The sequence below is a fragment of the Lineus longissimus genome, chromosome 8, assembly GCF_910592395.1.
Source record: "Lineus longissimus chromosome 8, tnLinLong1.2, whole genome shotgun sequence".
Lineage (NCBI taxonomy): Eukaryota > Metazoa > Nemertea > Pilidiophora > Heteronemertea > Lineidae > Lineus > Lineus longissimus.
In genome coordinates this window covers 15,900,920-15,924,398 of record NC_088315.1, presented here as the reverse complement: position 1 = coordinate 15,924,398, position 23,479 = coordinate 15,900,920, and the positions used below count along the sequence as shown (strand labels likewise).

The 23,479-nt window shown below is 40.6% G+C and overlaps 1 protein-coding gene across 1 annotated transcript in view; it reads right to left on the bottom strand.

Moving 5' to 3' along the window:
- Nucleotides 1-471: 471 nt before the first annotated feature.
- LOC135492161 (E3 ubiquitin-protein ligase rnf213-alpha-like) overlaps nt 472-23,479 on the bottom strand; it is a 113,796-nt gene continuing 90,788 nt past the window's right edge. Inside the window, exons 61-77 of the mRNA XM_064778394.1 lie at nt 22,689-22,785; nt 21,905-21,939; nt 20,421-20,521; nt 19,434-19,584; nt 14,656-14,830; nt 13,892-13,986; nt 12,718-12,775; nt 11,863-12,056; nt 10,126-10,264; nt 9,330-9,416; nt 8,506-8,686; nt 6,797-7,010; nt 6,159-6,233; nt 4,874-5,068; nt 4,330-4,419; nt 3,758-3,948; nt 472-3,370 (exon numbers count right to left, since the gene is read on the bottom strand). Coding sequence (XP_064634464.1) covers nt 3,205-3,370; nt 3,758-3,948; nt 4,330-4,419; nt 4,874-5,068; nt 6,159-6,233; nt 6,797-7,010; nt 8,506-8,686; nt 9,330-9,416; nt 10,126-10,264; nt 11,863-12,056; nt 12,718-12,775; nt 13,892-13,986; nt 14,656-14,830; nt 19,434-19,584; nt 20,421-20,521; nt 21,905-21,939; nt 22,689-22,785 — 2,244 coding nt within the window. The 3' untranslated portion in view covers nt 472-3,204. The remainder of the gene's footprint in view (nt 3,371-3,757; nt 3,949-4,329; nt 4,420-4,873; nt 5,069-6,158; nt 6,234-6,796; nt 7,011-8,505; nt 8,687-9,329; nt 9,417-10,125; nt 10,265-11,862; nt 12,057-12,717; nt 12,776-13,891; nt 13,987-14,655; nt 14,831-19,433; nt 19,585-20,420; nt 20,522-21,904; nt 21,940-22,688; nt 22,786-23,479) is intronic.

Sequence of the window (23,479 nt, the reverse complement as noted above, 5' to 3'; positions counted from 1 at the left end):
GGTCTGGAACACCATCGTGCCAACAAATCAAGGGAGATAGTACAGTCATATGCAGACCGAAGTGGGCCTGGTCGCTCTACGGTCTTGCCAAAACGGTGAGAGACAAGGTGACCATAACAACCATGCCAGATTGGGCCAGACACCTCTGCCACCGTGCCAACATGGTAAGAGACGAGGAGACGGTCATAATCAGACCAAATCAGGAAACTGACTGGCACCTTTGTCTTTTACTCCATACCTCCTATCATTTTGATAGGGATGTGATGCCGTTGCTCAAGAACATATGCCTAGTTTAATACTGAAGGGACTTGCATACTCTTATTTGGATTGGGAGTGGGGGACAGCCCACCACTATCATTTCTTGGAGGCAGTTTCAGTAGAAAAATAAAACACGAAACATGTTCTTAATACATTCTCACTTGTCTTGAGTCATACGGACAGAATCAGCCGTGGCACCTTCATCATCTTGTCTACAACGTAAGTGATAATGAGACGGTCACAGCTGTAGCATATCCACAGCCGCACCAACATGTTGAGAGGGGATAAGACAGTCACAGCAAGATGAAATTTGGACTATGGCACCTCTACCGTCTTTCCTACATACACACATTCTAAACACAAATAGACTGAAATGACAATATTTCATAGATTAGGAATTTTACTACATAAATTGTCAAGCTGTTACAAACACATAGGTGTCATTTTTTTATTTCGCACAAATTAATGATTGCAATATTAACATAAAATAGCTCTTCCTTAGCATGAACACCATCGATGAATGCCAAAGATAGTCTTGTCATACTAGCAAAACAAAACTTTACTTTGTAAAATGTAAACTGTGAATTTTTTCGCGAATAATTTATATTTGCAATTTTTGCAAATACGTTGTAAAATGGAACTTAAAAAATGTAATGAATTCAAATGTGATACAGTTTCAATTAAATTGTGGCAGCCTATGCAATAGTTATCTATCACCAAATTAACTGACATTTATCATTGCAAAATTTCACAGTTTACAGTATTTATGAAAGTCCTTTTCATAAATTCAGTTCTTGCAAATACATAACTCATTCCGCCACTGCGGCACTGAACTACCATACTGCAGAATAATTACACAATAACAATTTCTTTTTCAACACTTGTCTGAATCACAAAAAATGCAAAAGGCCATTTCAATGTCTGTAAGACGTAAGTTGCCTGTAGCGACTGCTTGTGATGACCATTCAGCCTACTGCACACATTCCTTAAGAATGTCGTAGATTAAGTACATTTTATGAGAAGTACAAAAGGTATACTGATACAAAACTATGTGCTGCGCAGACGAAATCTTTGCTACACTCTTTGCAAAGATAATTTAAACAAGTATGCATATAGACCATAACATACTTGCCATTTAAAACCTCTGTGACGCAGAGTGTTTGACCTTTCAGCTGACCGAAAAATTTTTAGATACAACTTTTTACAGAAGATAATATACAGTTAAGGACAAATAATGATGAAAAGTGCAACCTTTTGTGATACTTTAGAGTTCGACCTCTGTGACCCTTAAAAGTAGGGCAATGACAAAAAGGTTTCAATTCAAGCATTATGTTATGTTTCTAGCATAATGCCCTTCAATTGAAGATACACCATTAAGGTTTCTCAATATATTACCCACATTGCATAGTATGACCTTGACCTACTTACACCTGAAATGTAGGTCACATTGACCTTAATATTCAAACATCTAGAGTCTTCGACTGATAATGAGGACACAAGCTGCGGAGGTAATTTAGAGTTTGACCTCTTGTGACCTGTCAAATCAAGAACCCACGTATTATATAATGTAGTCTCATCAGAAGAATCCACAGTAAAAATTCTTACAGAAGAAAACAGAAGAATATTGGCTATTCAGTTATTCACTGTTTCACTTCAGTGCCACTTTCTACTTGCAGGATGTTTAGGATTCTGGCATTAGTTCTTGTTGAATGTAACTGGAGTCACAGTCATTGCAGAAAGAAACATAACCTCTTAATATCGGCAAGCGTAGAATCCATATGTGGTATTGGTAAGTACTGTAAGTGTCAGTACTATGGCGCTCCAGAGCGGTCACAATAAACCTTATATAATTTTAACTTAAAATATTTTCAGTTCAACGAAAATTAATATGAGTTTAACTGAAAATACAGAGTACATCTAGTCATACTTAATTTCTCGGGAATTTCCGGTAACAATCCAGGCATTGTTTCTTCATTAACCAGTGGGAATTTGTTCAAATATTTTGTTTCCGAAGATTCCCAAATAGCAGATTTTGGGGAAGTAAGTTTAGCAGTCGCTATGTATATTTTTAGTACAAAATATTCCAGTTGCGGTGTTGTACTAAATTTAGTTTCAGTTAAACTTACTTTAGGTTTAATTCAAAATAATATCAGTTCAACTTGAAATAATATCAATTTGATTTAAAATAATTAGAGTTCAACTGAAATTAGGCAATTGTGACTGCATCGGACCGCCATAGTGCAACAGAAAGTAGAGAGAGAGCATCTAGTTATACGTAAATTCTATGGAATCTTCGGTGACATTATAGGCATTGTTCTTCATTAACCAGTGAGAATTGATTGGAAAACTTTGTTTCTAAGGAGTTCCAAATATCAGAGTTTGGCAAAGTAAGTAGATGTTATTCTCTTAGTACAGTGTTATACTGAAATTAGATTCACTTGAACTTAAAATAACATAAGCTTGACTGAAAATCATATCAGTTAACTGAAAATAATTTCAGTTCAACAATTTCAGTTCAACTGAAAATAATTTCAGTTCAACTGAAACTCGTTTTTTCCCAACGACCAACAGGTCAATCTCAGTAATATGTTTATATCCTTGAGCTAGGACGCTATTTTATTGCTTGTTTTAGCGTGTTTGATGTACAGAAGGGTCAGTTAGAGCATGCCTGGGTAGATGGTGCCTCGTTACCAGACTTTGGCGGTTGTAGGCAGGCGCTATACATCGTGAAAGTCAGACCCAAATTCGCAACCATGTGACCACCCTGGGATCCCGGGATTTTCAAGTTTTGGTAGTCAAGAGGTTGACAGAGCCAATACACTACAGCTTTTAACTCTCCTCAGCCAGATTGAATCTGCATACAGCCTTTACCAAATTAATTGAAATAATGCAAGGACTCGGGGCCATGCCAGGTTGAATGCCTCAACAGGCAACATGATATCCTCATTAATGCCTCCTGGTCATTTCTTCCTTGTTTTGAATGGTGACAGCCTCCGTCCAGACTGACACAGCGTGCATCACAAGGATTTCTCTGGGAAATGTTCCATTACTCAATGACGGAATAGCTGTTCCATCCTTGGAATTGATGTACTCTCTCATTACGTCAGCAAGCCTGAAATGATTGAGAGAAAACTTCAATGTCAATGGGGGTATTAAAGAGCAAGTTGATTATAGCTGCACTGCTCTTCATACTGTAATCACAGTGACATTTAAAACAAACAAGAAACTTCTGAGCGGATATAGGTCGCATGCGGCTACTATGGGCCCATTTATGTTTGGCAGGCCATTCCTACCAAAAAACCCACACTGGTCCATGGAGGTCGCTATTTACATTGCATGACGTCACAAGATCATGAATTACGTCATAACGACCTCTGCTGCGGCAAGGTGCATCTTTTTTGCAGGTGCCTGACCGTCTATTGCATCACCCCCCCCCCCCCCCGCCTCAAGAATAATTGCTGGTAAAGTCAAACATTAATGAATTCAAAACGTGTCTTACCCAAAGTTGGCATTATCGACTGCATCCCCTTCGTTCCTGCTTTGCTGGACATTAATATTCAGCAGGATGCACTCATGCAGCTCTGACACAAAGGTGTCAATGTTGAGATGCTGCAAGGCATTGTAAAGTGAATGGATCGCATCAGCATCCAGTGGTTCATGGTAGTGCTGGCTGACAGTATCAAACGGGTCCTGGAAGTTGGAGCAGAATGATTATTACATTCTATTCATTGCAATGCACTCGGTCTACAATAACAATCATTAAGATTAACTCTTTAGACTACAAATCGGCCTACGAGAAATTTCTGGAAAACTGGAGGCATTGGTTGTCTCACCAAAACCGCAAGGGTGGAGTTAAAATGTGACTTGGACTGTAAATGGTGATGTATTCATGGGAAAAAGTGAAGAACTGTGCCACCAACTGATGTCCTCGGTACTACTCAGATTTATAAATGAGAGCATAGTCCAGACTTAGGTTTCTACCGGGCCATCCAAAACTCCTTAATGTTATAAGCGTTGCGCGACAGGTTTCCTTTAATACACATCATTCAAAAAAAGTATTGATGCTGTTACCAGATCGTAGCAGTGCATCTGCCTGGACCTCTCCATGGACAGGATCAACCACAGAGACTGGATGTGCATCAATAGGCAATGTTGACGGATCTGAAATTTCAATTTTAAGATGTTGATTCAGGCAGAGAGTTCAGCCAAGTTGTTCTTCTTTGGCTTAGATCTTCTTTGGCTCGGATCCTTTTTGGGTTGGATCTTCTTTGGCTTTGACTTTGGCTTGGTTCCCTTGCCATAACCATCACGAGGGTGTACAGTCAGATACCACAGAAATCACACAAGCATCTTTTTTTATTTATCCTTTACAGCAATATGCGATTCAAACAAAGATATTTCCCCATTCAACATCATCGCCACCATTTGGATGCATCCTAGAGTTGACCACAACAGAACAAGGGCCGAGCGCACTCGAGTAGACGTCATTGCATTGCTTTGCGTGAAAAATGTACCACCATCTTACGTCATTATAACAATGCGCCGATAACGTTTGGAGTAACATAAGGTAAGAAAAAGGTTTTGACAAGCTAATAAAAGAACCACATTGATTTACCTGCGAGGTGAAAATCTTCTCAGGCAACTTGAGGGTGTCGCACATGAATGTGATCAGCTTTGTCTCTGGATCTCCACCAACCGAAAGGAGGAAGTGGATAGCCACGTCAAGGTGGGCCATGGAGTCAGGCAACCCATGGTAGTGGATGCGACATTCTTGGACAATTTGCATCCTGATGGCATGGCTCATAGGTTCCTGTAACATGAATCATCGGCAATTAGGTGTCTAGCCTGAACTTAGGGAGCATCCATTAGGTACGTACGCACCAAAAAACGTCAATATTTAGACACCCTACCCTGTATGCACCTTGTACCCATTGCCTCAGCCCCCTCCCCCTGTATGAGGGTACACCTAGAGATAACTTTATTACTCAATGAATTGCCTATTTTCCTTCCTGTGGCGCCACAGTTGGATTGGCGGGCAGACTGCGCATTAACGCTGACATAGCACACACGTGGGAAAACCGCGCGGGAAACAGCTATAATAAACCTTGTAGTTGGGTGTCATCAGAACCCAGTTAAGATTATTGCATGTAAGTTCCGGCCTCACCAGTATGAATCCCTTGATTATCACGGTAAAGCTATTTCTAATTTGTTAAGAGAACGGGTTGCGTACGCATGCAAGACTATATATCCCCTTCCCCCCCCTGTACGCATAGTGTACGATTTTTTATAGACCTCCCTCCCCCTCAGTGCGTATATACTTCGTGGATGCTCCCTTAACCGAAACGTTTGAAGATTGAACAAGAAAATAGACCAAGTTCAATAGTCGGCCAGTGGGTAACAATAAAAAAATGTGTTTACATCTTGACAGTGCATTATGTCGTGCACGCACGTGTATTGTGCATTTGCTATTACCCACTGACCGACTTTCGAATGTAATCTATGACAAACACAAAAGGCAATGTCCGGAATTGGGCCTGGTTGACATGATGATAAAATTCTTTGTACAATGGATTAGATAAATAGTGCTGATTTACTGTGAGATAGTCGACACCTATTGGTGACTTTGTGTAACTTTTTTTGACCAACCAAGTTCCTACTCATAATGTCCCTTTAATTATCATGGGGACTTTAAGACATGAAGATCACTAGAAATATGAGATAGATTTTTTATCTAATAAATGGGTGACCTATAGTCGTCACATCATATTATCTGACTACCTGTTTAAGCATAAGGACACAACATGACATGTGATGCTGGGAAGCGTTGAGTCACCCTAAGGCAGACAGCAGTGATGACTAAATTGCTACGAATCTGAAACCAACAAAACGTAGTACCCTACCTGACGGATCTTAGACCGCAGTGCATGGAATTCAGCGGCATTGCTGTAGTCTCCTCGGAAAACAATGGACGATATCTGAAAAAAAACAAAGCTTGAGAGTTCTAAAGAGACAGATTGGGCATTAGATATGTTGGTTTTTCAAACCAAAAAAATAGCTGGACTGAGACTTTACTGCGACTTCATACAGGATTATTGAAAAATCACAACAAACTGCAATAACCGCCTCGCAAGTGAAAAATCAGTTTTTAAGGGGCAGCTTTAGTGTGATGCTACATGTGGCGGTGCATGGTGGCAAACAGGGGTACATGTATATCTTCCTGGTCACCTAAATCATCCACCCAAGTTGTCCCTGACGGGCATTTACATTAGAACATGAAATGTGTAGTCACTGCGTAACTCCAGTCTAGTTTACGTCTTCCCTTTCAGTTTGACCTATGTTGCGATATCCTTGGTCGTGGTTGAAATCAGTGACAAACACCAATAAATGAAATGTGACATGTCAGTTCTTACAAAGCCATTTATACTGTACAACAGCGCTTTACATTCATTTCCTAGCCTAATCTAGAAAAAGTTACGTAGAAATCACACTAAGAAATTTCAGTAGCAGCTCTTGACATGACAATGGCAATCTGTCATACCTCAAACCGCAACTTCGGTTTTCCTCTTAACAGTCTCTCCTCAAGTTGTCTCTCTATTCCACTGAAGTCATAAGTGATGATGGTACCCTTCCCGACCTCCAGGGAGTAGTTGCAGTTGGCAAGGACCATGGGTAGAAGGTCCTTCTCAGGGTCATAGGAGATCAGGTGGGCAGGTGTGGCTTCTTTAATGCTGAACTCTGGCAGCTCACTTGACCTGAAAAATGCCACGAGCAAGTTTTTCTCCTGAACTTAGCTTAACTAATAATTGAATTATATGAGTTTTTCATCAACTGATCTATCTAAGTCAAGAATCAGGAAGAACATATCTGTTGATTCAGCAGCCAATCGGATATTAAGCGTTTTGACGAGAATCACCGTCACCGATTCAAATTTGCTGCTCAGTGATGACGTAGCGAATTTCCCCCAACTATATTGTCTGCTACCGATTCCACCGAGATCCCACAAATGGCGCGAGCTATTTCTAGCCTCGCAGGCTATGTATTGTACCGATACAATGGCGCACAGGGACAAGCTTTAAAACAGGTAAAAACGGGTGTCGTAACCTCTGCAAACAGGGGAAATTAGCAAAAACGCACAGCACCCAAGGTGGTGTTAACACAAATTGTGCAGCTCAATGGTCAAGTGAGATGCTGACAGTCATGGTGGTGTTACAGGGTGCTACTGCTCCTGTATTACAATTCATATATTCTGTCAGCAAAAGGTTTCATTCCTCTTTCTTTTCAAAAATATTCAAGTTATATTTTATTTTATGCTTGGAAAGAAATTCTTCGTTGCAAAGAAATTCTTCTACCAAAAAACACCCATGCTGATATTTTCATGTACCAAAATTCCTTGCTTGGGCCTTGATCATCTTGAGTCAATTCTTAAGGCACTTTACTTGTAGCTGCCGTCTGAGTGGTGCCTCAAGTTTATACAGATCGCTGTCATGATGAATGTAAAATAATGTTTTAGTGGACAGTGAAGTCCCTTTCTGTCACATAGTCTGGAATCTTTTTTCGAAACAAGACACAAAATTCTTGAGGGGTTTATATGGTTTCTTTTTCCGTGTTTTTGGGGTTTTACGTGAGTTTAGTTGCTAAGAGACATGGGGAGTTTGCCAATGTTTTGAATGTATACCCAGGGAAGGCCAATTAGGCTGGTCCTAATGGGATCCCATGGGCTGTTGTTTACATCCTGACTGGCATCTGGCAAACCCTTCAAGGTTGCCTTTGCTGTGTCAACAAGTGCAGGACTCGACTCCTTGCTATAAAAGCCTGGGCCCGAGTCCAGTTCAGCAGTTCAATCTTGACCTTCCAACATACCAACAGCAAAGGTAAGCTTGGTCCTTTTCCCAGCACGCTTCCATAGAGGGTTGTTCCAAATAAAAAACTAAAATATGTTTCCGAAATTTAACTTTTCTGTCCACAGTCACTGTCATTACATACTGAAGGACAAGGTCTAGGCCTCGCCCAGGTGCAGGTCAGCATCCCGATTATGTGCGTAGATTCCGTATCCACACCCTTGACCACCTCTTGGACTGCCTGGTTACAACAACTAGCTTTCAGGATAAGGCAGGGGAATTCCTGCTCGATCTGAGTTATTGATTCTCAAGGGTGGCTAGGCATGCCAATTTACACATCAAAACTATGGTAGGCCTACCAATTTACAGATCAAAGCGCTTCTAGTTTACAGATCAATGCATTACTCACTCTCTCTCCTTATATCTGCAATATGCCATGATGAACTCATTGTGTTTCCTTGTGAGAAACTCGACCAGCATGACGGAGCAGAGGCCGAGGCCCTGCTGGCTCGGGATTAGCATGGCGATGGGAGTGTCCTCGTTCACGGTAATGTCACAATTCTCGCGAGGCAGTGTGTATCCACTCGCACCTTCAACAAAATTCATTGGTAAATAGTTTCTTTATAAACAACAGCATGGTGCCATGATGGCAGAAAGGTAATTCAGGCTTTGAAGTCCAACAGATGATGCGGTAAGCCACGGTCCATTGTATTTAGTTTCTCTGTCAAGGCACCTAAAAGTCACGGAGCAGACAGTACCACCAATAGATGACTCGCATACTGGGCAGTCAACAGAACAAAGTAAAGTGCTTCAGCTTGATGACCATAATTATATGAAGCAACATGTCACTGATTTGGCTTCTTGTTTTCCAGTTCCTTCCGATGGTATAATTGCAATTTGCATAACATTAACACAAGTCAACACAAGCTTGCTCCATTTCTTTCAGATTTACGACTTTACCCAGATTTTATAGAATTGGCATGAGATGAAGAGTTTTACAGCAGTAAGCGCAGCAGTATGGCACTGCCTACATAGTAACTGATATGTCCTTCAAATTTAAGAGCATTCGGGCAAACAGTAAAACCTTTATGATAAAATGTCAAAAACATTTCATTGCATTTTCAGTTAAATTTCTAACTTTGAAGCCATTTTTCTAAAAATGGCAATAATGTGTGTATCACGTTATGCAATGAAACTCTTCATAATTTCTAAAAGGATAATAGAAATGCTTACTGTATGTTTGCAGCGTATCTCTGACACACTTCCAGGCCTCGGCAAACTCGTCCACCAAACCCTTTATTTCCTTTCTCTGGGTTTCTCCTGAAATGAGCATGTGAGTCAGGTTGACACATGCAATTTTTATCATGTTTGTGCCACAACATGGATAAAAATTGCAATATTTCTAACAGTGTGACCTGTGATAATTTTCGCTGTGATGCACGATGAAAGATTGTCTACAGGGAAGCACGAATCGATAAGATGGCATGATCTCATGCCCCAAGTGTGATTTCGTGAATATGATTGGCTGAGACACGCGTCACGTGACCATGTGGTATTCCCAATGTTGCCCGCTCCAGCCGGTCGACATTTTACCAAGTCTCCGGGCAGGGCCACGGTTGTCAGATCGTCAGAACTTCGCCACTACTCAGCTGCTTAAGAACAACTTCTGCCTCGGCCCTGGCAAAAGAAACTGTCGGGGGAAATATTCAAATAGAAACGACAGCATGACAAGATGACGACACGTCCAAACGCTGGTGGTGCGGGCAGTAAGGAACGTAGCAGCTGGGTTGTTGTTGGAGTTCGATGCAATCCAGTCAGTTACCGGTCGGTGAACGATCAGCGTTATTTCAGATTGGCTTTTTCATGCAAAGCTTCAAAAATATGAAACTGACTCCTACACTTATTGCAAGAAAGTAGCAGGATCTTCAAGAAAGTGTCAACGATCACTTCAAGTAGATTTTGGCACTATGATGTTGCCCAGGAATGATAATTTGGTCTTTCTTGACCCTCATCAGGGCATCAACCTTACCTACATCCTCTTGTAGGAATTTGCTGACCTTCCTAAGACGGGCGTCGGCTTGGTTGATTCTGTACTGGTACTTTTGAAGCAAAATCTGTTGTAGTTTGATGATGGCTGGTAGATGGCACATCGCACGTAGATGATGTTCCTGACAGAAAGAAAAGAAATAGCCATCAGGCGCATCCCGGCCTCTACACACAGGGCCGCAAAGGACTGCAAAAACTTTCCCAAGCCATCATTTTAATGATTAGAATAACCTTTATATAATTGATGTCAGTTTCCCTAGATTACTAGTTTGGCAAGTGACATGGATTTCAAAGCTATGGGGAGTGTGGGGAAAGCCCAAATTAAAGCTTAACTGCATGCACAAAACCAGAGCACCCCATGCGGCAATAGTAAGAAATTCAAACGACCGAAAGACCCTTCTGAATACGGCCTGAAACATGATAGACCTCCAATGCTTCAATGCGCTTGATTTCACAAACCAGCAAGCCGTGGGACGATGCGGACCTTCACAGTGAATTCTGGAAGGAAAAAAATAGAAAGGTCCTCTCATCGGGACTCGAACTCGAGACCTCTGGTTTTATTTCCCAACACTCTTATCCTCAAGGCCATTGGGCTGCTTGAAATGCCTGTCGTTTTATACGACTTTATAGAATGTGCAAACATTTGTGTGTAATCTTTGTTCAACATCTTTGAGCGGCTTCCAGTGGGCAACTGCAGGAAGAAAGTCATTTTTTCTTTGCTGTGCGTGATTATGTATGCGGAGTCTACGTTTTCTCTTAGCAATGTTCACCTTTGTCTTGGTATCTTCTTCAATTACATGTACTTGAGAAAATCTTTGGTTCATCTCTCAAAATTAAGCATAATCGCCATTCATATAAGATATATTTGCTGGCAGCAGTTCTCAAAAAAGCTCCCCTAGCTCAGACGGTAAGAGCGTTCATATTCTGAGCCCGAGTTCCTTGGTTCGAATCTCTGGAGAAGATTTTGATATCTTCTCTTCCATAATTCTCCGAGACTGTCCGCATCGTCCTGTGGCTTGCTGGTTTGTGAAATCAAGCGCATCGAAGCATTGGAGGTCTATCATGTTTCAGGCCGTATTCAGAAGGACCTTTCGATCGTTTGAATTTCTTACTATTGCCGCATGGGACGCTCTGGTTTTGTGCATGCAGTTCAGCTTTAAATAATTGTTCAGTATGGGTGCCTTTGTTGTGTCACAGGCCTCATCATTTCGGCATGATTGGTGAGGGCCATTGGAAAAAGGACATGAATCAAAGAAAAAAAATTGGCACATGTCATCAATAACATCCTTTCAACCACGTTGAGTGAATCTGTGTTTTCAAGATCGTTAAAAAGCACTTGTTGCACCATATTTCAGTGTTAACTTTAAAGGCCTACATGTACGCCGTTTGTAAAATATCTGTAGTAGTTGAATTTGAACATTTGAACATTGTAATATGTGATGAATTTCGACAACACAATCCCCTTGAGAAGACAGATTTTTATGCATAACAACTGTTCTACAACATTGAATATTCAAGTGCATTTCTATTTTCCTGGGCCAGCAGTAATTACCAACAGCGTGCCTTTTAGGGTAGAATTCAAGACCTCACTGTCATGCCTTAATTGTCTGATCAAGACCACTTCTGATGAACCTCTTTTTACACCCAAATTGCAAGGATTTTGGCCTACAATTTCGGCCTTGAGCAGTCTCGTTCCACTCTTTCACCTCCATATGCTCACCTCCTGTAAGAAGTGTCGCAGAATCTTGGTTTGATCCCCACCATGTGCGTTATCATTCATGAGCTGTGCCAGGTGATCAACCGTCACGCGGTAGCGATACTGCCACATCAAATGACTGTTGTGAATCTGGTTGATATCGACATCATCACCAAGCGTGATGACCTCATGAATAATCTTAATCAGTGGATTGTGCGCTACAAAAGATGAACATTTTCATATCATCATTATGATCAATCCACTCATGCCTTGCAAGATAAACAAGGATGCAATAATCTGATTACAGATTCAGGCAATTTTAATGGTTTATCTTTAAATGCCCAGGCGGTAGAGAAACCATCCAGTGATGAGTTTGTCTTCCAGCGATGTGTTCTGTACAAAACCGAATGCTTGGGAGCACTACTTAGGTAGGTGAATATTTTACCCCCTAATTAAGCCAATTATAGGCTAATTTAGGGAAATTATATTTTAATGGTTGGCATATTATTTTGCATGTACAGAAAGAAGATTGAATAAGCTTTCTGGAAATGTGTTGTTTAAATAATTTACTGTACATAATAATGATAATTATGAGACTTATATAACGCTAAATCCAGCTGGTTTCAGTCACTCAAACGCTCCACATTATTACCCCTAACTATAGGCCTGTACCTTCATGATTCAAAAAATGTTACAAATATCTTTGAAACAGTTTGTGCTTATTTTCTGGTGTATGCCAGCAGCACACAGACTCTGTATACCTTTTAGGTGCCAGCCAGCTTTATCTCAAGAAATTCTACCCTTGAAATCTCCAAATGTTAGTTACATTTTCGCTGTTGATTAACATGAAAATTAACAAAACCCTAAAATGTTACTCACACAGGCGCTCATCGTCGAGCAATCTTTTGTTGATTCTGTTCACTTTGACATCAAGTTCCTGAAAGAATACAATGCCAAAAATCATCCACCTGAGTTGAATTAGCTTCATAGTAGGCTACGATGTAAATTACCAGTTTGACCGGCCCCATGTATAGCATTCTGCGAAGTTACTATTTATAGCTCACAAGGTCATTTGCATAAGATATTGATGACGTTTTAGTCACGTGACAGTTGGACATCGACACTTATTTCTAAGCATATGAGCTTATTTCAAAGTCAAATATCTTTGACCCTGCATTGTTTTTAGGATGAATGATACCATAGAGTCAGAGAGAGAAATATTCAGAACAATTGTGTAGTATTTCCAACACTCGCACATGTGCCAGATTGAATCTAACTGCCCTAGTTAGAAAGCCTGAATCCATTACGAAACCGCATGTTTGTCCGACATTGCCTGTAATTCAGCGATGGGGAAATAGAGGGCAGCAGCTGCAGTGACGTCATCTCCGCGGAATGCTATTTGCTGGATGTAGCTGCCACAATGCACATGTAAAAACTTTTGAAATGTGCATGAGGCCCATAATCATAAGGTTACAAACTATCCTCAAGTGCTGGTCTCTTCCCCATTTATCGTAACTGTTGCTACACACAAACCCATGTAAACAAAGAAATAACAGAGGTTGGGGCTTGTTTTGTCATATATTCCATTTCAGTAGAGGTCCTTGAATGATTTTAGCAAGACCTCACAAGAACTCCAAGTCCAGAAGATGGCTACCGGTAAATAATGGTTAAAAATATTAATCGGGTAAATTTTCTGTCAGTTGTGTGTAAAAATGAAATGTCACAAGATACCATAAAGGTTGTCATCCAACTTCACACTATAACATTGGTCTATATTGAAACCTTTTAACCTCTACATGGACCTGCTGAGCATTTCCGTGAGTGAGGCATGTTGGACAAAAAGGCCTGCCCAGAGTGTCATGCCGACAATGGGGATCAAACCAGGGACCTTTTGACTCCAGCTGAGTGAATTTGAGCAACTGGGTCATAACGGCATCTCCTGAATCGTGCTAACAGGGCAATAAGACAATCACACCAGGGGACTTCATGTAGTTTTGATGTATAATCAATGTTCTCCTTCAATTGAAATCAAAATTCAACAGATGAAACTCACTTGAAGTAAAGGTGTCAAATATGCTTGTGAGAATGCAATCTCCCAGTTACGACGGGCATCTTTTGATTTCAGCTCAAGGTTGAAACGAGCATCACCTGGAAGGAGAAAGGGCCACGAATATTTTATGGTGGACTTGTGCTAAGCCAAAGAGGAATTGATGACAATCCCTAGGGAGTACCTAGTTTTTCCACCAACTATATTCTGGTGATCAGTTGAAAATAAAATTATGATGATAAATTGTTGAATTTCATGTTATCATCAAAATTATACAATCGTCGATCTTCTGTCGATTGCATCTGTGAAATCTCGATTTTGTTCTGGTGAATAATATAATATTGTGAACTGACCACTCCAAAATATTGTCAGACTCTGCAAGAATTAGTTCCAGGTCATCATATTTTCAGCATGTCCTGAAGAAACTGAACATTGTGCTCACATTTTATTGAAAACAAAATATGAGGAGAAAAACGTTTTGAAAAAGACTGGATATACAGGAACCGTACATTGTAGATATTGATAAAAACAGGCAATCGCCACATTTGCTGGGATACGTGATTTAGATCTAGATATGAATCCTTCTCTCAATAGGATTAGACATAAGGTGATTTCGTGGCGAACAGTAATGCCATCCTTGGTGAAACATGTATCAGGTCGAATTCTGAACAAACAGCTTTCATGAGTCGAACAAGAGTCGATCATAAAAGCAGCAGGAGACAGGGTGTGCATTGACCCCTGCATAGATAAATTAATTGATAGTAACTTACTTCTCTTTTCTTCCATTAATCCACCGCTAACAAGCAGCGTCATTATCGACAAGCAATCATCTGGTGACTTCCCAAGAGCCCTTGCAAGCAGCTGAATATCATGGCGGATATGGTCAAATAGGAATCCGCGGACGTCCTTAACAGCTACATTTGGTTTGATCATCACAGCTATGGCCTACCGAAATAAACAAGGTACCAATTATTGAAGACAGTGAATTTCACACAAGCAGATTTTTAGCTTTTTCAAACATTTTCACCACCCATGGAACTTCCTGTTCAAAACTTGGCGTGGAAGAATATTGTGTAATTTTTTTCTGTCGCAATACCAAGAACGTGCGATTTTTCTTGAAAAACACTATTTTCAACAAAACTGAAAAAATGAAACCACCTCACAGAACTCCAAAATAATTGGCAGAACTAGACATTCTACTATGATTCTTGTAGAAAGTCACAAAAAGTCATAACAAGAGGCCCAAGAGCCTGGCGCTCAGCTGGATGACCTAATAACATAGGACTGAGGGTATAAAGTAGTAAATATCGGCTTTATACTACTGTTTGAAGGTCAAGAGAACACGTTATACCACTAAAATTTCCAATGCAGAGCTGCCAGGTGGATGAAATATGATTGAACTAATCAGCCATGGTATGTAAATATTACAGGAGGCAACGGAAGATATCCCTAGTTCAGCATGTTGTATCAGTAGCTTTACAGAAAAAAAGTGTCAGAGAGGATGAGACTTCTCCATGGACAACTGTGGTATGTCCAGGCTGGGTTGTACAGCACAAGGATACAAAATGCTGTCTGTAATTGAGAGGTATCATGATTTAACAGAGGTCAAAATAAATAGAAATAACCAGTTTGGGACTAGCACCACTTTCTTTTTTTTTTAATAAGGTAGAGATTACAGGAGTCAACAAAATTAATTTTATTGAGAGAAATTGACCTGTCCTGCAGGTGATTGGAATTTACAATACAAAGGGTTGTTTTTCATGACATTGTGCTCTACTGCGTATTCCTAGTCATAGTGAGTCGATCTGGAACCAATCTATCCTTGGCGCAGACAGGTTCAAATTGGCTATATCTTGAATAGATCGAATTGCGATGAAAATCTAATGCAATAAAGGAGCAATATCGAAGAGACAAATTAATCAAACCAATTGTCCACAGACTCGGACCCTGAAATGGCACGATGTATGCGTGCATATAAAAGTATATCAATTGGTCCCATAGAGATGATGAGGCAATGTCAATATGCCTTGTTCCTTAGTCAGCAATATGCCCCTTTTTATACGGAGAAGAAGGAGAACCCAGATAGGCCTTCACATGTCGGCTTCCAAATGGCTCGAACCAACTGTACTACCACTACTATAACTTTAAAATGCGTGCTCCTCCTAGTCCTACATGAAGCAATGTCTCGGCCAAAAAGGCAAAGTTAGCAGCTCCTTGGTAAGGCCATGTCAGGTTCCGCGCGCCTCTTCAGATACATCAAGTATTGAAAGCTGTGGTGAGCTGAGCACATAACCTCTGGCTAAAACAGCACAATAGACCACCAATTTGATCCAGCTCCTAACTGCGGGAAAACCCAAGTCCAGCAACCAAAAGTACCAAAAATACATTTTTGTTTACATTTGAACTGCACACATGCGTTTGTTTACAATTTCATTTCCCGCGAAATCTCGAAAATCAGGTGACCTGCAATCGTGGATTGAAAATAACATTAACCTCGGTTCAGCAGGTCAGCAGGTATACCGGCTGTTCCAATCATCCCCCTACAGCCAGCCGTTCAAAAGGTAATGTTATTCACCCCACAGGGAGTGCAAGTAATTGATTAAGCCCCTGCATAACTTAACAGCAATGGCTTGGCTTCTGTGAGTGCTAAGGAGAATTGACAGTTTTTTTATGGGAGTAACATTATTGTGTTGCTTAAAACGTCTACTTTTTACTCATGTAAGAATCGTAGTACTAATAATAACTTCAACTTATTTTCCAGTTATGATAACACAACACGCATCTTCATGATCATGATCTTTCTCAAACTAACTGAATGACCTAATCGCCTTGGACGCACAACCTAACCACATATCAATCCGCCCCGACGATCGACACATCCATACGATTCGATAACCCTCGATAAAGTTTGATAAATAAACTAGAACTGAGATTTCACAGGAGCACCTGTGAATTCATGTCTCCAGGGTTGTTTTGAGGGCGATATTGTAAGAGTTGGTCTTGAGTATGGGGACGTGAAGGTCCGTGTGAGGCACCTGGGGAGAGAAGACTAGTTGAACGATGTGATCATGGAGGTATAAATAATCATTTATACCTCCATGATGGGATCTGACACGGACACTACTATTGATCTCATTATATGAATACCATTTAATTACAAAAAAGTGAAAACAGATCATATCATATTCCTTGGCATAAATTAAAATAGGAGTGCGGGAACAAGGTTTTTTAGCAGGAGGAAAGCGAGAACATTTTGCGCCGTCGTATTCCGATTTGGCTGGTTAGTGGTGAAATCTGCTTTTAATTTTGCAAATTAACATATTCGTTTTCTAGTTCTAACGTTGTCAGTAAAGATGCTTTCCCAATGCTTGACTGGTCTGGCAAGAGACATTGCCAGGAAAACGTGACGTCATTTTGGCCATTCTTCTTACCGCACGCCCTCTCTCTCCGTAAAAGTTCCTGACATGGTGTGAAGTGGGAGGGCGCACAATGGGAACCACACAGCTGCGATGTTAATAGTTTCTATTTATAGAATTCAGCGGCAGAGATTTTAGGCACGGAAAAAGTGGATTAACTCGGCTAATCTCAATGGATTTTACCCAGGAATGTTTTCAAGGCGAGAGAAACATCTGATTTAAGTACTGCGCTTATTAGATTTCATGTTCAGGCCAAAGATTGGCCTAAAACGTGGACGAAAAGAGTGCATTATCGAGTGTTGGAGAGGTCATGTGATTGGACGAGAAACCTGAACAAAGTTTTCGTGCTTTTAGCTGTCAACATCAATGGCTATAATATACTCCTGCAGAATAGTAGAACTAATAGAACTAATTTCCGAAGTTTCCAATAGTTTGAACACAAATCAGAACATCACCCATCAGCTGGACTCAGATCTGCATAAATTACGATAAATAATGAGGTCGTCGCTTCAATTTCGCAAAGAAAGTTGACTCCATTCGAAGGTTGTTTTGACCAAATTCTGTTGAACTCATCGTTATGAGGGCATTTGAACACATTCTCGTTGATCTTTTCTATAAACGTGTGAAGTTTCGTACCAAAATACGTTTCCGTAAAGGCTTAAAAAAGAAAATTTGTCACTTACAAAATCATCGCTCCGGTAGAAATAAAAATGTCACCGCCATTTTCTTGACGATAGTACTCCAGGTAACCTCGGCGGGAAATTTGAAGCGGGGTAATCCGGGGTCAAACAACAGTTTTGCTCACTACCGCCAACTGGTGATATAAATCGACACTAATCTATTTTATATCAAAACTTCTGTATCATGAAGACCATTTCAACGTTATTTCAAGCTTTTATCTGCTGGAATAGAGCGTCAAAAAATTGTTTTTTCATTTACGCATTTTGCCCCCTGGGGAGCTGAATTTGAGGCGAATCGCCCAAATTTTTTTCCGTAAGCAACATTTTCTGCGGTGTTTATAAGCAAGACTAGATTTGAAGTGCCTCGGTTGTGTGATTACAAAATGCCCAACTTTGTCTACAGATGGCTAGATGGAAGGATGGCAGGATGGGTGGAAGGACGGACACCAATCGAATAGCTATTTGACTAGCTCCGCTGACTTTGTCAGCTGAGCTAAAAACAACACAGAAAATGTTCCTAGAACTCCCTAGCAACAGACTGCATAATAAAACATTGTCCAGGGCATCCAAAACCTCATTGCTGTGAATCTGATTTGACCTGACATTTTGACAGAAAATCGTCTGCTAGCTATCACCACCATATACACCCAACCATCACCAGATCATAGTAAGAAAAATATTGGAACACAGCTGTTAGCAATCTAGAATGACTGTATATGTCTCTCAGATCGATTCCAGACAGTACTGAGCACAGCTAAACCGTGTGTAGAAAGTAATGTATGCAAACGGCATAGGTCGTTCAACGTTACTGGTGCCTGATTTACCAAAACAACTTATGCCGTTCAACTGTCTCAAAGAGTTAAGAAACTCATGTAGTTAAATCCATGATAATGACTCATGTATCAATTTGGGAGATTCAATCATCCTCGTTTTGATGCCAACTGAGGCATGGTAAGCAAGGGGCATTGCCTTGAGACCTATGTCGCAGGCAATATTCACTTTAAGTCTTAACAGACACCTCTCTATTTATCAGGGACAGTGATTTTGGACCCAAATTTGTTGTTTCTATCGGCTTCAGACCTACTCTCTTGAGAAAAGAGAGGAATACTGGCCAACGGACACAACCCTATAAACCACCAAGCTCTGTGGCAGAACTCTCTAGGACAGCAATCTTTGTTATCGAAAAACTGACTGTCTAGTGTGTATCCCAAACATTCCAAATGAAGAAGATTTATGTACAATTTGACCCCTGTAATCAAGAAACCTCTTTATTAAGGACAGCTTTGTCAGCCGCAAGGTCATTGTCAATGGAGATGTATTGTAAAAGATACTCTCAATTGAGACATCTCTCAATAATGAATCACCCCAGATAAGTATGCTGAAACATTGCAACAACTCTTAACAGGGGCATTATATAACCTTGGGGTGAACCAAATTACACCAAATACCAACCTGGTAATCATGGTTGGTGCCTATCTGCATGGACATGTGGAGCAGCAGTCGAAGGATGATTGTGACTGCCGGAGAAAGGTTGCGCTCTGGGACGGGAGTGAGATCCTGCATGTCTGCTCGGCCAAGTACGTGCCCTGTCTGTGTGTCGTCTCTTTAAAAGAGCAAGGAAAAAATTAATCCGGATGAAATTTCATGTAAAAGCAACTATCATGATAACAACTTGATGGCAAAATTGACAGCAGTCGACCTATCAATGGGTCAGTTGACAGAGACACTGGAGTAATGGACAAGAAATCTTCGGGCATCCATCTCATTCAAAAGACAAGGCAACAGAATATGGTAATTTGTCGAAGGTCACACACAAGCTGGTCAGCAGCAGGTATCAAGCACACAACGCTCAGATGAACAGTGCAACATCCAATAACTAGAACTTTTTGATGATAATTTGATCAAGGATATTTTTGACTTTGTCAATCGGATTTCTGATCCTCTCAATCTGCAGTACTACATTTGGGTGCCAAGTTAATTTGTTGGCCTGGCAACTCGGCCCTTCAGCCACAGAGAAGAGTCCACCTCGAGCTACTGCCCAGTAAGACGTATTCTTTTTCTTGCCCCTGGCATAGGCACCAGGTATATATACGGGACCTCGCTTTCATGTCTCATTCATATCATGACCATATAGGGTGATGACCATGTAGCGATGAAGGGTTAGATGTCTTTCTCGAGGGTCTTTGATAATTTTCAACACTATCACTTGAGGAGCGTTCATAAAGTACATATACGCATCGAGGGGGGGAGGTCAGCCAATAGGGTGTGTTTTTAAAGAAAACTTCCTTGGTTATACCATTAACTGATGTCTATGTATACAGGGGGAGGGGGGTTATTGTCAGACTGGCAAGATGAGTTAAAGGGGGTCCGAAAATGGATGGTTAGATGCATAATGCTTTATAGACGCTTCCTTGCTGGATGTAAAAACCCATGACTTACCGTGTACCCAACACCTCATTTCCAACAACAGCAACATGTTCGATCCCACCTATGGTAACCCCACATGTTCGACAGGTGTCCCTCACGGAAGGTCGACCACACTTTTGGAAAATAAAAATTACTATATGGCAATTCATCTAAACTATAAAGGTAAACCTGACAAAGGTTTGAAAATGCACTCCATTGGGACTTTTGACATTTGTCTGATGCATGAAAATTTACCGTACAGTAATCTAGGCAATGCTTGCATCGACACAAACTGATGGATTTTGAAAGTAACTGATAGATTGAATCTGTCGAAGTCACAGCAAGAAACTTCAATGGTAACAGCTGTATGAATATCAACAACGATCTCAAAGCATACAAGATCTATACATGCTTCCTGAAATTGGTGGCTTGCATTGGAACTAACTTTTTCCCCCTTGTCCGTCATTAAAGGCATTCAAGTGTGTTGGTCAACAATGACTATCTCCTTTGTCCCTCCACCATAAGGCCTAGTTTCCCCTTATGACATCACTATTTCGGACACTCAGCACCCCATTTCTGGAAAGGTGTATAGGAGAGTAATTCCTCTTGCCCACCTTTCCTCGGTCAAGACGGTTTCAGATAAGAAAAATTGCTCACCTCACTACAAATTCCAATACATTGTCTGTAGAAATATAGTAATTTCGACTGTTTATACAAATATTTGCCGGCCTCAGTTTTTCTTCAGCAGAGACCCTGATGCACTGTTTACAGCCAGATATACAGGTCGTCCTTGTGAATATCGGTATCGGGTGCCATTTTGAAGAGGCCTCTTGGAGTGCCATATATTGCATGTATCATAAGTGGCTATTTATACTCGATAAACAGCTTTATTTAAATGTTATTGTATGCTCAAGTTGTCACAGTCATTGGCTAAAGATCTGTAAGGCACACCAGCGGGTATTTCTAATGTTTTGTTGGTCAATGTTCCAGGGCGGTATGGGAAGTGGCGCTTTGCTCAATAAAGGCGGGACTTAGTTCTACTGGTACCATTTTGTGGACCTCTGAAATGTATGGTCCTACATTTTTTGTACAGAAAGGATAGGCTACCGGTATTCGTGAAGACATCCCGTATTTAATTAGCCCTTTTGCAATTTGCAAAAATTAAAAAAACAACATGATGTTGGCGGATCATGAAATTTCTCTTTAGAATCAAAAATGATTTTTTGCAATTTTTGATTATGCGAATCAAGGTTTTTTGAAAAATCCATGAAAACAAAACGCTTCAGAAAATTTGGCAGTTTGCAGTGGCTACATGTACGTTAGACTACTAAATTTAAGTGCTGTCAAAAGCAAGCTGAACACGTAAAACATTACCACATTGCATTAACCATTAGGTTTCTGCTGCAAAGGTGAAATTGTTTCTTTCAAATTTGCAAGCCAAGCAAAAATTTCATGATTCATTGTATCATTTTTTGATAATCATGTCTAGGTTCAAAATGAATAAATTTTAAACTTACATCTCCAATTATGTACGGATGACCATTACTACAAGCTGAAACAATGGAGAACCTTTTATGGACGTGTATGAATTAATTTTGAGATGCCACAAATACAATGTGATATACCAACCTAGTAGAGGGGAAAATAACTAAAAGCTCCCCTCCCCACTAGAGTAACAGATGGAAGAGATTATGCACCAGAAGTGCCTGATGGCTTGAGAATTAACAATAGCAGGAGAATTGTTGAATCGACTGAAAGTCACAGAAGACGAAGCTGTGGGGATCTGTCGAAGCCCTGAAGCAAGCTGTAAATTTTGTTGCAGCAGACGAAGTGGGATGTGATGGTTATGTAAAATCTAATCACAAAAGAAGAGAAGATTCAGACTTAACCTGCAATGATGTCAAACCTATTAAAGGGGTGCACTATTCATAATTACTGGTGGCCCAGGAAAATAGAAATGCAATTTCACACAGTGCCGTGCAGTTATCATGCATACACCTTTGCTGAAACTTGGTTAAATATCTATATCTGCTTATATTATACAACGTCTTTGTTTTAAAAAAATCGGTACATTTTCACACAATTTGAATTTTCCAATTCAATTCCAAATCCCCAATTTTTAACGAACATAGAAGGCCTTTAAAGGTCCAAATGTTGTATATTATGATGAGGTACAGATATCCATAAAATGACTCTGCAGAAGGGGAATTTTAACCTCTCTCCCCCAAAAACCCGAACAATTTAACTCGGAACCCCATGCATAATGACCCTTGAAAGCTATTTACCATATGACCAACTCACCATAGAAAACAGGATTTTCATAGTCACGTCTGTTCTTAAGAATAGCTTCTCTGACCTCCTCAAGATGATCCTGGGGCATGGTCGGAAGGTAGGATGCCTGTAATGAAATCATACAAAACACAAAGTATTTCAAGTCCAGAGACAAATCATCTCTTTTGATGAAAGTTTAATTAGGACCCCAAATCAACTGCGAAAATTAGCATCGCAAAGCGAGCATAACCCCTCAGCCCACAGACGTTGAAGGTGACATGATAGTGAAGTTGGCTTACGCGCATCATTCATGAGATATAGCTGAAAGAAGTTTGTGAGAAAAAGGGACCTTTTTGGCTGATTAGCAAAAGTCCTACTGTACACAATGGCAGCATAAGACCATCATTTATGGGAAAGGCTATTTACCCGTCATTTGGTTTGCATTATCGTAATGCAGCTTCGGAACTAAGCAGCGCCACTATCGATGCTGAGACAAAGCAATCTGCTGGGCAAGAAATTTTGCTAGTTTTTTGGCGGGAGAACTGTGCAAAATCCAGAGACAGTCGGCGAATCGTCCTCCGGCCCCTTGCGCACTTGGTCGTTGGTGCCGAGTGTTGGTCTGACGATCAGGTTAGATGTGGTCATGGGGGGGGGATCATTGTCCTATTACAGATTATTATTGCTAAAATGGGGAGAAGTAACTGTCTTATTATTATCCGGGATCTAAATTGATATCATGTGAAATCTTGGTACAGGTTTTAAGGGCCCGGTGACCATGAAGGAGGGGCGGGGAGGGGCATGCAACCTGCCTGTTCCCGCTT